Source organism: Electrona antarctica (genome assembly GCF_951216825.1).
Source record: "Electrona antarctica genome assembly, chromosome: 18".
Taxonomy (NCBI): Eukaryota; Metazoa; Chordata; class Actinopteri; order Myctophiformes; family Myctophidae; genus Electrona; species Electrona antarctica.
Window position 1 is genome coordinate 7,540,379 of NC_136799.1, and position 12,122 is coordinate 7,552,500.

Below are 12,122 nucleotides of genomic sequence, written 5' to 3' on the forward strand. Positions count from 1 at the left end.
AGTTAGTGAAAAATACATACAGACAGTTTTTTTTGTGTTCAGATGCAAATATGAGTTCCTCAGCCAATCAGATACGTGGCCCATGGCTGCAGTTAATTTATCTGCTGCTAGTTGTTTAGCTGACTAAACTTTTTTTTTAAATATTTAATTGTAAAAGAAAAAACGTACACTTGTGTGCCAGTGATCACCCTCCCCCCTGTGCCAATGTTGGCACCCGTGCCTTAGGTTGCCTATCCCTGGCATACTGAACATAGTCTACTCATTACATGAACACTCCTCATCATGGAAGTTGACTTTTAATAGCGAAAACCAAATAGTAAATGAGTGATATGAAATGAAATTCAGATTCCAGATTCAAACATTTGTTTTATTGTTAACTTACATCCCATATATTAAGTATACGAGAGTACTATTCTTGAATGTTCCTTTGTGGAGAGATCGTTGCTTCATGGCCAGGTTCATCTTGTTGCCTCTCAGATGACGACTGCTGCTGCTGCTGCAATCAACCCAGCCAAAGTTCCTCCGGCACCGGCTGCAGCTGCAGTGCCTGCTGCACCCATACCAGCCATACCTAGAAAAACATGACATACCACTTTGTTAGTATACTCTCAACAGATGAACATCGGTCCTGGTTGCGATTGGGTATGGGCACATCTAACTAAGATTCCATGCGTGGCCAAATGAAGCTGACTCCCGACGTCTTTTCAGACAGCTGGTGGATGGGAAAGAAGCTCCACACACGCGGCAGGTTGCCGCGTCGGCCAGCTTCCTGGAAAAGCTTGCCCCAGCAGCAACCTGCCGCTGGGTGGAGCTTCTTTTCCATCCACCAGCTGTCTAAAAAAACGGAAATGACGCAAAACACAGCTTCTTCTGTCCGCGCATGGAATCTAAAGTGTGCCCAGGCTGATTCTGATTCTGTCGATGCAATGACATTCAGATTCAAGATATTTTGAATAAAGCGTTTGATTCTGTGTCAAAACATATTTGAATATGTAATTATATACAATATTTAATAAAAACATTTTTTTGGCGGTTTTCAAATATTTTTTGACACATAATTAAATGTTTTGTTGTAAGGTGGTATATGGTTAAATTAAATTAACACAAAATAATCACCTGTTGACGTTAGAACTGCGACTGTAGACCCTGCGGCCACTGCTCCTCCATTAGCGATGGCAGCTGCTGACATCATAGACGCAGCGTAGGATCCCGCCGCTACTCCAATTGTACCGAAGCCAATAGCCCCCAGTGCAATAGGGGCCAAGAGAATGCCACCTTAAAATGAATAGAAAACAGAATTACATTTTGTAATGTTTGGGTATTATATATAACCTATTATATAGGCTACTGGAATAAGCAAAACAAGCATTGGGCTATAAATAATGCAGAAATTGAGGATAACATTATTCAATCAATATGTTTGATATTTTAAGATATGTCCATATCAAAATGCGATAAACCTAAATTTAAAAATCTTACCTGTTGCACCAGCTGCAACAGCTAATCCTGCTGTGACTAGAAAGTAAGAGAAATAAAGAAAATACTTTATACATCATATGCATCATAAAGGTAATGACAAGTTTAGTGGCAAGCAGGTGAAGAGGAGGGCTATAGCTTTGTAGTGGGAAGTATTATCTGGACTGGAGAATCTGAAAGTGGTTGTGGGGGGGGACGATGAGGTAACCTGACTCCGCCAGATGGGGCAGCAGGTGGGGGGAACCCAGTGTACTCTCTGCTGCCCCATCTGGCGGAGTCAGGTTAACGATGAGGAGGAGAAAGCTGGAAGCCATCCAGTCCAAACAAACCCATCCCAACCCACTCTATGATGAGCTCAGCTAGCAACATGAGTGAGTGACTGACTCACTGTCCCCCACGCCCTTAGCCTGGCTAATAAGCCAGACCGAAGCCAGGCTACCACGCCCTGCCCTCGCTCCACTGGTGTAGAGAATGACCACAGACTACAATATGATACAGTTTAGAATTTGGAATAGCACCTTCTCTGGTGTACTGAGGTATTAAAGGTGTAATGTGGTAAAAGTATAATAAAGGATATAGGCCTATGCTGCTAACTACCTATACAGCTGAAATGAATACACAGAATATAGAATATAGAGAATATAAATACAGGATGATGAACAACAGCAGTAGAAGGATGACCAAGTGCAAATAGCAGTACAACTAAATATTATGTGGTGGACTACGGTAATGGACTATGGTAATCCTGAGCTAGACAAAAATAACAATGGTCTATCAAAATGATATGTTATATAAAGACACATTCGATCTAAATAAGGTCAGGTATAATTGCAGCCGATGTACTCACGTAGACCCATCTTCCTCAGTCTGAGCAGCTGATGGTTACAGCTGGGTATTTTATAGCAGCATCAGTATAATTTCATGAGAAACGAAAACGAAACTTTTAACATCTGAACACAAGGGGGCACTAGAAGAGCTCACTTAACGGTGTACATCCCCCCCACAAATCTTTATTTATAACAAAAGTACAAAAATACGATAAAATGCAAACACAGTTAGTTATTAATTCAACAATAGGGATTTACAAACCGAAAACATTAAAGAGTGAACACAAAAGGACAGTTCTAGCAGCTTTCTTATTTAAGGTTTGGAATGACTAAATTTAGATTTGTGTATATGGAATTTAGCTATAATAATGATAAAATGAATTATGTAGCTCTTTTAACATTGAACTCTAAAATGACTAAATTTAGTCATTTCACAGTACCACCCATACTCCAGACTAGGACAGAAACTGTGTCTGTTTATCATTAGCCTAATTATATTAATGATTAAAACAAGACAAGAAAATGTTTACCGTTTTATTCTGATAAGTGAACTACAATTTGTCAGTTTTTAAATGTCTTTAAATGTTCTGATGAATTGAACAACTACAAGTCTTAGTGCTTTTTCTGGTTTTATCCTCTTAGCAGATTTTGTATTGACCTGTACTTTAGTTGAACTGTACCCATTCAACAAACTGTTAATACAATTTTCAATCAATCAATCAATCAATCAATCAATCAATCACAAAAAAATCACTTTAAAAATACACACCAGCCAAGATATACACATACACCTTCTTGCACTGGGCACTTTCAAATAATGAATGAAAATATGCAATAGAAAAAAGAAAAGTTCTTCAATGCACTTACCTAGTAAGTAGTGTTATACGAGATGTATTATGCACAAGATGAGAATTAAAAGCTCTTGGAGAAATGGTCTGGTCTGAGATGGTATATTTATTCCAAGTTAACCCATTTACCGCTACCATTATTTAATCCCTCCGTCGCGTCCTGCCAGGGTTTTATCGCGCGTGAAACTTACTTTGAAGAGCCAAATAGCCGTAATCGCATTTTACTATGAAACCATTCCGTGTGTGTTGACGAAGCTGGTGATTGTTCTCTCGGTCGGTGGTGGAAAAAGTGGACCGCGAGTATCACAGCGCCTGCTACAGGCCGTTGAAAACGCTTGTCTGGGACAAAGCGACCCCTGCAATGTCGCTTCTGTGAGATAAAGCCGTCTGAAAACAGAGCCGGCCATAGATATATATATCTATGGAGCCGGCAATGTAAGTGGATGCGCGCGCATTTTCAAAATGGCCGCGCCCATTGGGTCAGAAGCATAACAAAGCTAACAGACGGTAGATTTCGATACGATCGTATTAAAACATGCATTAATGAATACATCGCTGTTAAAACGGCTTTTCCGTTTGTGGCAGGCTACAAGATTCTACGTGTTAATATTCCTATGTTCCTGGCGGGCCTCGTGTCAAGTTAAGATCGAGACGTTTTGGGTGAACATGAAGAAAAAGTGACATTCGTTGCATATATGAATGGCACAGAATCAGCAAAGGGGTGGGTCCTAACATGAAAAGTTATGAGATACTGGGCAACAGCTGGTTCAAACTGGGCAACAGCTGGTTCAAACCCCAGACGTGCAAAGCACAAAGGCCCCTTGATAGATGTAGCAAAGTCTAACAGAGTCACGACCTTGGAGAAAGCAGGGGAGTATATATATAAACTTTTATTTGCAGACACTATAGGTCCAAAATACAAAAACAAGACACAAAAAAAACAATAAAACATAGAGGTAGCCTATCACAATCAGGCTATTATCACTCCATACAGCAACTCATTTAAAAAACATATAAACATTTCCTCCAGTGTTTCCAAAAGCAAGAGGAGAACCTTGTATCACTCTGTGTGAACCCTGTTAAGGCCATGATTAATGCATTATTTGACTCCTTCAATCTACACATAAATCTGAACATAAAATTCCTCAGTACAGCATGAAAGGTGGGTACATTACTAGTTACAAACATCTCACTTGCACTCGTCCATCTTGGGAGTTTCAAAAAGATTCTAAAAGCATCATTATATGCCACCTGAAGTTTTTTCATTTTTGCACTGCGTGCAATATGTGCTATTTTCACGTTGTCTGTACACATGTGAAACTTCCGTGCCAGCATATTGGCTTGGCCATATAATTTACAGCACTGACGCTGCACATCATCATTACGTGAGAATTATGGCATGTGCCTCCTCTGACAGCGCCATCATGACACGAGGGGCCCCCCTTAACCTTATGTGAAAATGAAAAATTAAAGGGAATTAATTGTATATGAACAACAGGAGAATAATATTCTCCTATCAGTAGAATGCTAAAATAAGGAAGTTTCACTATAACAGCAAATTATGCATTAATTTCTGTTTAACTGGGTGCCATAGGTAAATTATGTAAACAATACAGTAGGCCTACAGTACCTTCTGTCGACACCAGAGGGAAGCAAAGACCGACATAGGCCTACTGTTTGAGCTGAGTTTCATGGCGTTTATATCAGTGTTCATGGGTTCATGTGTTTCTGAAGAACTCCTAATTGGTCCTACTTCCTGTTGGTAATCGAGCATTCTTTAATGACTTGTTGAGGTCAGTATAGCATAATGATATTTCAAGCTGATTGATTGATTGATTGAAATATTTCTATAGCTATGTAGAATGAATACTGTCTCCTGCAGGCCAAGGCATTGATCCTATTCAGACAAGTCAGTCTTCTGCCATGTAACATTATGCTCTTACTGGAGCCGGATAGAGTTACTACTAAATGTTTTCCCTGAGCCCTTACATTCACAATGAAGAAATTTCACATTCACGGATAGGATATCTCATATTATGTAGTCTACCTCCCTGGGGATAAACAAAATGGAGCCTTGGCTCAAGCATTTATTTTGCCAAGTAGCTATATTTCCTCTCACATGGAATTTGACTTGTTGCACTGTAATAAACAGAAGGGAAATCAAACTGGGGAAAAAAGACAGACAGACAGACAGACAGACAGTACTATGTACCGTGTCAGCTGGCCTTCAACAGCGGGTATCTGGATAATATTAGCCTATATGTACAGTCTCACAGCAGTTATGCTTAACAGGCACCTGTTCATGGTTCTGTGGCGTACAGTACACATCCCAGTGGTCCATGTGTAAGTGCACCAGAGTCAGGAGTCATTGTATAATCCCAGATAACAGAACATATTGGTGTCACCGTGTCAGGCTTGGTTGTGAAGCCTCATGGCTACTGCAGACTGACTGCCACAAAGGACTGATGGAGTCGTTCTGTGTTGTACGGTACTACCAGTACACGATGAGTCTGTGGTTGAACATTATAAAGATTGAATGGAGTTTGTTCAGATATAGCGTCCAGCTATCTTATTCCCCTCTGCAACCAACCACCTCCAGTTTGTCCAGTTCAAATCCAACTACAGAGAGACTCCCTCACCAGCTGGTTGGGAAACATCCACAAAAAATAGCAGATTGCAACGCATTGTGAGGTTGTAGATAGGCTATTTTCGGCGAAGAGATTTGCCGTAGATTGAAAAAAGACAAGTGCACACCAGTGAAACTCAGGTCCATGTTACTAGAGGGTCTAAGAAGTGCTTAATGTCCCTTGTGTCATGTTGAGAAGAAAAAGACTGCCGAAGCAGACAGCCACTCCAAATTAGAGAGAATATCCTTATAGGTGCGAGTCTCGATGATACATGATAGAAAGAAGAAAATGCCGGCATTTTCTTCTTTCTACCTTGTGTCATGTTACCTTTGCCCAACAAACCCTGACAAAGGACACAGGACGGAACCGGTAGAACATCTGCAGCAGCCTGTTGCACACATTGAAGAACCGATCGGGAAGAACAGCTTGCCCTGACCCTTCCAGTCAGAGTTGTTGCTTCAGTCCAGTTTAGTGTTCCTGTTCTTCCTTGAAACAAAACGCCAGTGGTTTCCCAGGCTAGTATTCATGTGTATTCCCAGGAACGTGTAGGTCTCCAGAGTGCACCATGTCCACCTCCTCCCCTTGGATGGTGATAAGAGTTCGTGGCAAGGAGGACCCCTTCTTTCTATGCTGGTAGTCCATCACGGTGGAGCTGGTGGTGGCGCCCCCAGCTCCATATATAAGTTAGTATACTATGGGGGAGAGTGTTAATGGTAGGCCCAGGGTTAACCCATTTAGACCTGAGGGACGATTCTACAAATGCCTTCTAAATCCTGACAGTTTTCTGAAAAACCTATGTTTCTATGTCAGTCGTTCTCAAACATGTTCACGTCAAGGACCCCCAAAACTATATGTAATTGGCCGCCGACCCCCATCTGAAAATATGTTGTTCCAGGGACCCACATATTTGAGTTACAAATGTTCGCTCTGAAAGAATATACAGTATATTCAAAGATTTGTGCCCCATTTTCACGATTTTTCAAAAATAGCAGATCTACAAGCTCGTAGCGCTATGAGCTTGTAGATCTGCTATTTTTCAACAGCTAAAGTATAACATAATGCTTAAAACACCAAAAGGGGTTCCCGTACAAGGAGGGTGACTAGGTTTGTTTGTGAGCTCTGGGGCCATGGGGAAGATGCTTGAATTGATATTATACAGTCAAGATATTTTTTATTTCAGAACAAAATGATAGAAACACTTTGTTAGTTAGTGTATCACCTGAGCTGCCAGTGTAATTGCTCTTATTTTCGGCCATACCAAGGCGTCTGTGAAACCACTTCTCTGAACACAAATGTTCACTGGGCACCGGGAGGAATATAATTATGACCATTTTGCAGTGTCATGTTAATAATTATTTGATGTATTGAAGGTAGTGAACACATTATAGCATTGATGGCAGAGGTTCAACTACGATCTAAGAGAAGTTTGGTTTGATGCTTTGATTGCGACATGTGTCCAAGTGTTTAATATCTCCAGTATTATGAATGCCTGGCGGCAGGTGTTGAGGGTGACTTGTACTACATAACACAGATAATAGCTAAAGCTCACAGAACGTCACAATACGTGTCGTGAGCGCCTTGTATATCGGCATGCAATCAAGTATGAATCACACCTTATAGCGGGGATGTGGTCTGCGCCGCCCTCCATTCTTATGCGCGTATTCAGTGTTTGGTTTTGTTGTATAGCATCGTTTCAATTCCCTTTGGTTTCTGTATTTTACATTTGTGAGTTGTGACATAAATCCTGTGGTGCCAGATTTCCTGATAACCCCGAGTGTTGCTAACCTGACTCCGCCCGATGGGGCAGCAGAGAGTACACTGGGTGGGACTCTCTGCTGCCCCATCTGGCGGAGTCAGGTTAGAGTGTTGCATGTTGTTGGTTGATCACGTTTGACAGCTTTCACTTTATTGGATCCCCAGAGAGGTTAATGGGAAGGGGCATTGTGGATGTATCCATGTAGAACAGGGCTGGGCAACTGTGACGATGGAGAGGGCCACTATTTCCACACTCACTCCCTAGGGCCATATATTACTGTCGTAGCAAAAATAGCCAATCTACAAGCTTGTAGATCGGCTATTTTTTGCTAAATTCGAATATTCTTAGATTTTTGCAGATAGGTAGCACTGCTGCTGCAGTGCGACCTATCTGTGTGACAGTCTGTGTCAACAGTGACTCAAATCACAAGACTCGTATACACGTATTCAATATCCAACTATGGTGCAATTTGGAAGTCAAGGTAGGTGAAGGAGTGTTTCTCCTCAGCAATGCACACCTATAGGAAGTTAAAGTATTGGAAATACTGAAGTAGTATTGGAAATACTGAAGTAAATAAAATACTATAAATCAGTGCTAGCTCATGGAAATCCATCACAACTGCACTATATTCCCAATCAACCAGGGTTGATTTTGTCGACAAAAAAAAAAATCAATAAAAACTAGACTAAAATGTTATGGACTAGTGGACAAGAGATCCAGTATAAGTCATTTTACACTTGGGTGCATGCTGAAAATAGCCGATCTACAAGCTCACAACGCGGCGCAGTGCGACACGTTCTGAGCTTGTAGATCTGCTATTTTCAGCAAGTGTAAAATCAGTCATTACGACTGCAACAAGGCCTGCATTTAGTCGACTAAAACTAGACTAACACTAAAACATTCCGGGTGACTAAAATCTAACTAAAACTAAATGAAAACTATGACTAAAACTAGCTGCCAAAAACACTGCAATCAACCTCACCCACTGGCATCCTGTTGAAAAATCATGAGGCAAAACACAGTCAAGCGGGGATCAAACATTTATTTACCCTTATTAAAAGTTACAATAAAACCATTAACATCTTTAAACGATAGCAAAATAAAGAGAACAAAAAGAAAAATATTGGCCAAAACATATGTACAGAGACAAATTGCAGATAAAAAGCTCACATTTTGTACACAATCCCAACCCCGGCATCATAAACTGTGAATGTGAACACTGCAAGACTCAAAGCTTGAAATGGTGGTTTTAGCCAGAAAAAAAAATGCAAAAAAGAAAAAACACCTTTCCATCTCCCCTCCTAGGATTTCACTTTTCTATACAGAGCACAAAATACTTGAAATTTGGGGGTAAAAACATAGGAATGTAGAATTCTAAAAATTAAGATCATTTGAAACGTTTATGTGTCCATATAACAGTCATTTCGAGTGAAGGAGATGGTCTGCCCTGCTCCATAACCGTTGTCGAGTTTTAGATCCCAAAACGATGAGAAAGGAGAAAAAAAAGAAAATGTTATAGGGCTGCCACGCTGTAAAGAGGATGCGTCTCCATGAATTGGGAAAATAAGTCAGTATTCCTGATTCGCTCCACATCCAATCCATTACCTTTCCCCCACCACGCCATTCCCCATGTGTACCAGGAGGGGGCGACGCGTGCCAACACTTTTCTTTTCATCACGAGAAGGCCCGGTGAGATTCCGTCAGTCGAAGAACTTAATAAAAAAAAGGCAGTGAACTGGTGGTTGAATCAGCAGACGTGATATATATCCTTCTTTTTATTTGTCTTCTTTTGTAGTTTTGTTTAGAACTTTAAAGAACGTGGCACGGGTCTCTCATATATATATATATATATATATATATTTATATATACTTTAATCTTGGAAAAAAACAATAAAATCAGTTCTCGGTTGCCGTGTGGAGTGGGGACAACGTGGTCACTCCGCCTTGGCCTCGCCCTCGGAGGCCTCGGCGGGGGGCGTCGTGACCTGGGCCTCGGTGGCGGGGGCCTCCTCTGTGGGCGGGGCCTCGGCCTCCTTGGTTTCCTCCTCGGGGGCAGCCGCCGCCTCGGGCGCTGCCGCTGCTTCCGCCACCTCGGGCGCTGCCGCTGCTGCCTCCTCCTCCTTTACCTCAGCGACGGCGGCGGGCGTCTCCTCTTTGGTTTCCGTGGCGTGGCCGTTCTCCTCGGGCTTGTTCTCCTCCGCCGTGGGAGAGGCGACGGCGGCCTCCTCCTCGCTGGGCTTCTTGCTCTTCTTCAGGTTGATGCCCTTGAACTTGAAGGAGTTCTTCAGGGAGAACTTCTTCTTCTTCTTGCCGTCCTTGGCCGCCGCCTCGCCCTCCGCCTTGGCGGCCTCGGCGGCCGGCGCCGGCTCGATGGCGTCCGTCTCGTCGCCCTCCTTGGCCGGCTCGGCCGTGCCGTTGCCGTCCGCTGCGGCGGCGACGACGTCCGCGGAGACGTCGCCGTTGGTCTTCACGTGTCCGTTCTCCTGTTGACAAAAAACAAAAACTCCTCATTAGTTCCGTCCCATTTCGGTGACAAAGGTTAGCAAACACTGGTTTGGTTTAGCAAGAGGACACAATGATATTGGGTCAATTTAAGAAGCAGATGCTTCAGTCACAAGTCAAGGAATGGCGCTTGGAACAGGTCCACTCAGCAGCTGTTCCTTGCACAATCCTTTCGCAGCCACATGAGGGCAGTCGCGGTGCATGGAAACGGACAAGGCAGGCAAAGCTGGTTCGGAACAAAGGAAACCCCGTGACGCCTACTTGCTGCTGCCTTTCATTTCTTCTATCTATCAACTGTAATGCAGGAGAATACAATCTGACCCTATTGGTGAACAGATATTCCCAATAGACAAAGCCAAGTACTAACCCATTTTAAGCTGACCAGTCAAATGTCCAAAGTTAGTTAGTCATTTGATCGTCTTTTATAGTTTCAGCTGAAACCATTTATATCTGACAACAATGCATTAAATAACAGGCGTCTCTACATCCGTTTTACAGACGCAAAATAGCAACGCGTTCGTTTGTGCTTTGTCCTCATGTTGGATCATAGTGACCGTGGCCTTCTCTCAAAAACAAGTCTAGTGCACCCCCCCCCCCCCCCGCCCCAAAAAAAAGAAAGTGGTTAAAACCAAATTCCACTCGCTTGCCGAAAAGAACAAATTCCTCCTCAAGCCGACATGAGTTATTGTCGGCAAGCGACATCGATCGCACCTTATTTTTTTTACTGTAGGGAAAAGGAGAGCGCTTGCTTTGTCTGCATCATCTCTCTCAGCAGAATGCGCTCTCAGCGCATCATTTGCATCCTTTGCACCGTTTCCCCTTTTTCCATCTTTTGTTCGTTCGACGAGCGACACTCTCAATTAAACCCAGTTAACTCATGATGTGGGAGATTAAAAAAATACAGCATTTTTTATTTAAAAAACAGCATCGCTCGTTAAAAAAGGGGGGGGGGGTCTGTCAAATAAATGAACCACAAGTCTAGACTAGACATTAACAAAATGGGTACGAATGTTTGCATACATGTGTAGGTAGGTAGAACATGCACGCTTAATCGTATAGTCGGCCGGGTAGGAGCCATGATTATTTACCGGTTATATTTACTGGATTAGACAATAAGCAGGTGCTTAATTGATTAATTGGCGTTCCTATTTTCCACGCAAAGCTTGGTTTATCTGCTTTAAAAAACACAATCAATCGGCGCCGTGCCAACGCAAAGCCAGCCACCACACCACGCCAGAAGTGGGCGTTGGGTGCCATGTGTGTGTGTGGAAGATGATGATCAGTCGTTAAATCAGGTATAATAACCAGGGCCTGTTTTGTTTGTTTGTTAAAAGTTCCTTTTACCTGTCCGTTTGTTTTAATAGCTGCGGGGTCCGCGGCAGCAGCGTTCGCCTCCACAGCTACTCCACCTCTGGACAAAGCAGCTCCCATTTTTTTCCTCTGAACAACAAAAACAAAAATCTAAATCTAAAAGAAAAACCTCGAAATGGGGGTTGAAGTTTGGGTAAAAATCCAGTCTCGGGGCCGCGGGGGATTTGAAGATCTTTGTTTGTTTGTTTTTCCCCAAAGAGAAGAAAAGAAAAAAAAAGGACAGAATCCGAATTGAACCCCCTTTATTTTATCCTTTCCCCTGGCGTAGTGTACTGGAACTGGAAAGCGAGAGAAGAGACGGTCCCCTTTTTGTTGTGAGTGATGATCCTCTCACACACAGCAGCTGAGCTCCAATTGAAGAATGCCTGTCCTGCCTGGGCTACAAGTGTGTGTATTTCAACCGCGCCTCAAAAATACAGTCTAGTCTCCACCCTATGGGCGTGGTCAGCGCTGTTCGTCCAATGGCCTGCCGTGGGTTGAACCCCCCCTCTCCCCCCCACCCCCCACCATGTCCCTGCTGCAACAATCAGTCGACACAGTCGCTCTCTCAAACAAACTGTCTGGCACTGACTGTTGTTGTCCAGGCTCATTATTTTTTGTCTATATCTATATCCTATCTGCGACTCTTCCTCTTCTTAATTAACTAATTAAGCATGAAGCGCTCTTGCTGCAAACTTTAGGAAAAGTTAACATCACAAGAGAGTCACTCACAGTC

The 12,122-nt window shown here is 42.8% G+C and overlaps 2 protein-coding genes across 2 annotated transcripts; both read right to left on the reverse strand.

Moving 5' to 3' along the window:
* Positions 1-346: 346 nt before the first annotated feature.
* On the reverse strand, positions 347-2,428 carry LOC306942276 (uncharacterized protein). Its single transcript, XM_079528085.1, has 4 exons — positions 2,324-2,428; positions 1,480-1,515; positions 1,117-1,275; positions 347-571 (listed from the first exon to the last, which is right to left on the reverse strand). Exons 1-4 carry the CDS (start codon positions 2,331-2,333, stop codon positions 474-476), a joined length of 303 nt encoding a protein of 100 aa, XP_079384211.1. The 5' UTR covers positions 2,334-2,428; the 3' UTR covers positions 347-473.
* A 6,133-nt stretch (positions 2,429-8,561) lies between these two features.
* On the reverse strand, positions 8,562-11,787 carry marcksl1a (MARCKS-like 1a). The gene is made up of 2 exons (XM_079527998.1): positions 11,381-11,787; positions 8,562-10,017 (listed from the first exon to the last, which is right to left on the reverse strand). Exons 1-2 carry the CDS (start codon positions 11,465-11,467, stop codon positions 9,469-9,471), a joined length of 636 nt encoding a protein of 211 aa, XP_079384124.1. The 5' UTR covers positions 11,468-11,787; the 3' UTR covers positions 8,562-9,468.
* Positions 11,788-12,122: the final 335 nt, after the last annotated feature.

Bases quoted from the DNA above. Each gene is read 5' to 3' on its own strand.
- LOC306942276 (XM_079528085.1), bottom strand. The intron at 1,276-1,479 runs GTAAGATTTTTA...ATTCATTTTAAG, and splicing joins TGTTGCAGCTGGTGCAACAG to GTGGCATTCTCTTGGCCCCT. The intron at 572-1,116 runs GTGATTATTTTG...ATGTTTTTCTAG, and splicing joins CGCAGTTCTAACGTCAACAG to GTATGGCTGGTATGGGTGCA.
- marcksl1a (XM_079527998.1), bottom strand. From the start codon at position 11,467: ATGGGAGCTGCTTTGTCCAGAGGTGGAGTAGCTGTGGAGGCGAACGCT. The intron at 10,018-11,380 runs GTAAAAGGAACT...TTTTGTCAACAG, and splicing joins CTATTAAAACAAACGGACAG to GAGAACGGACACGTGAAGAC.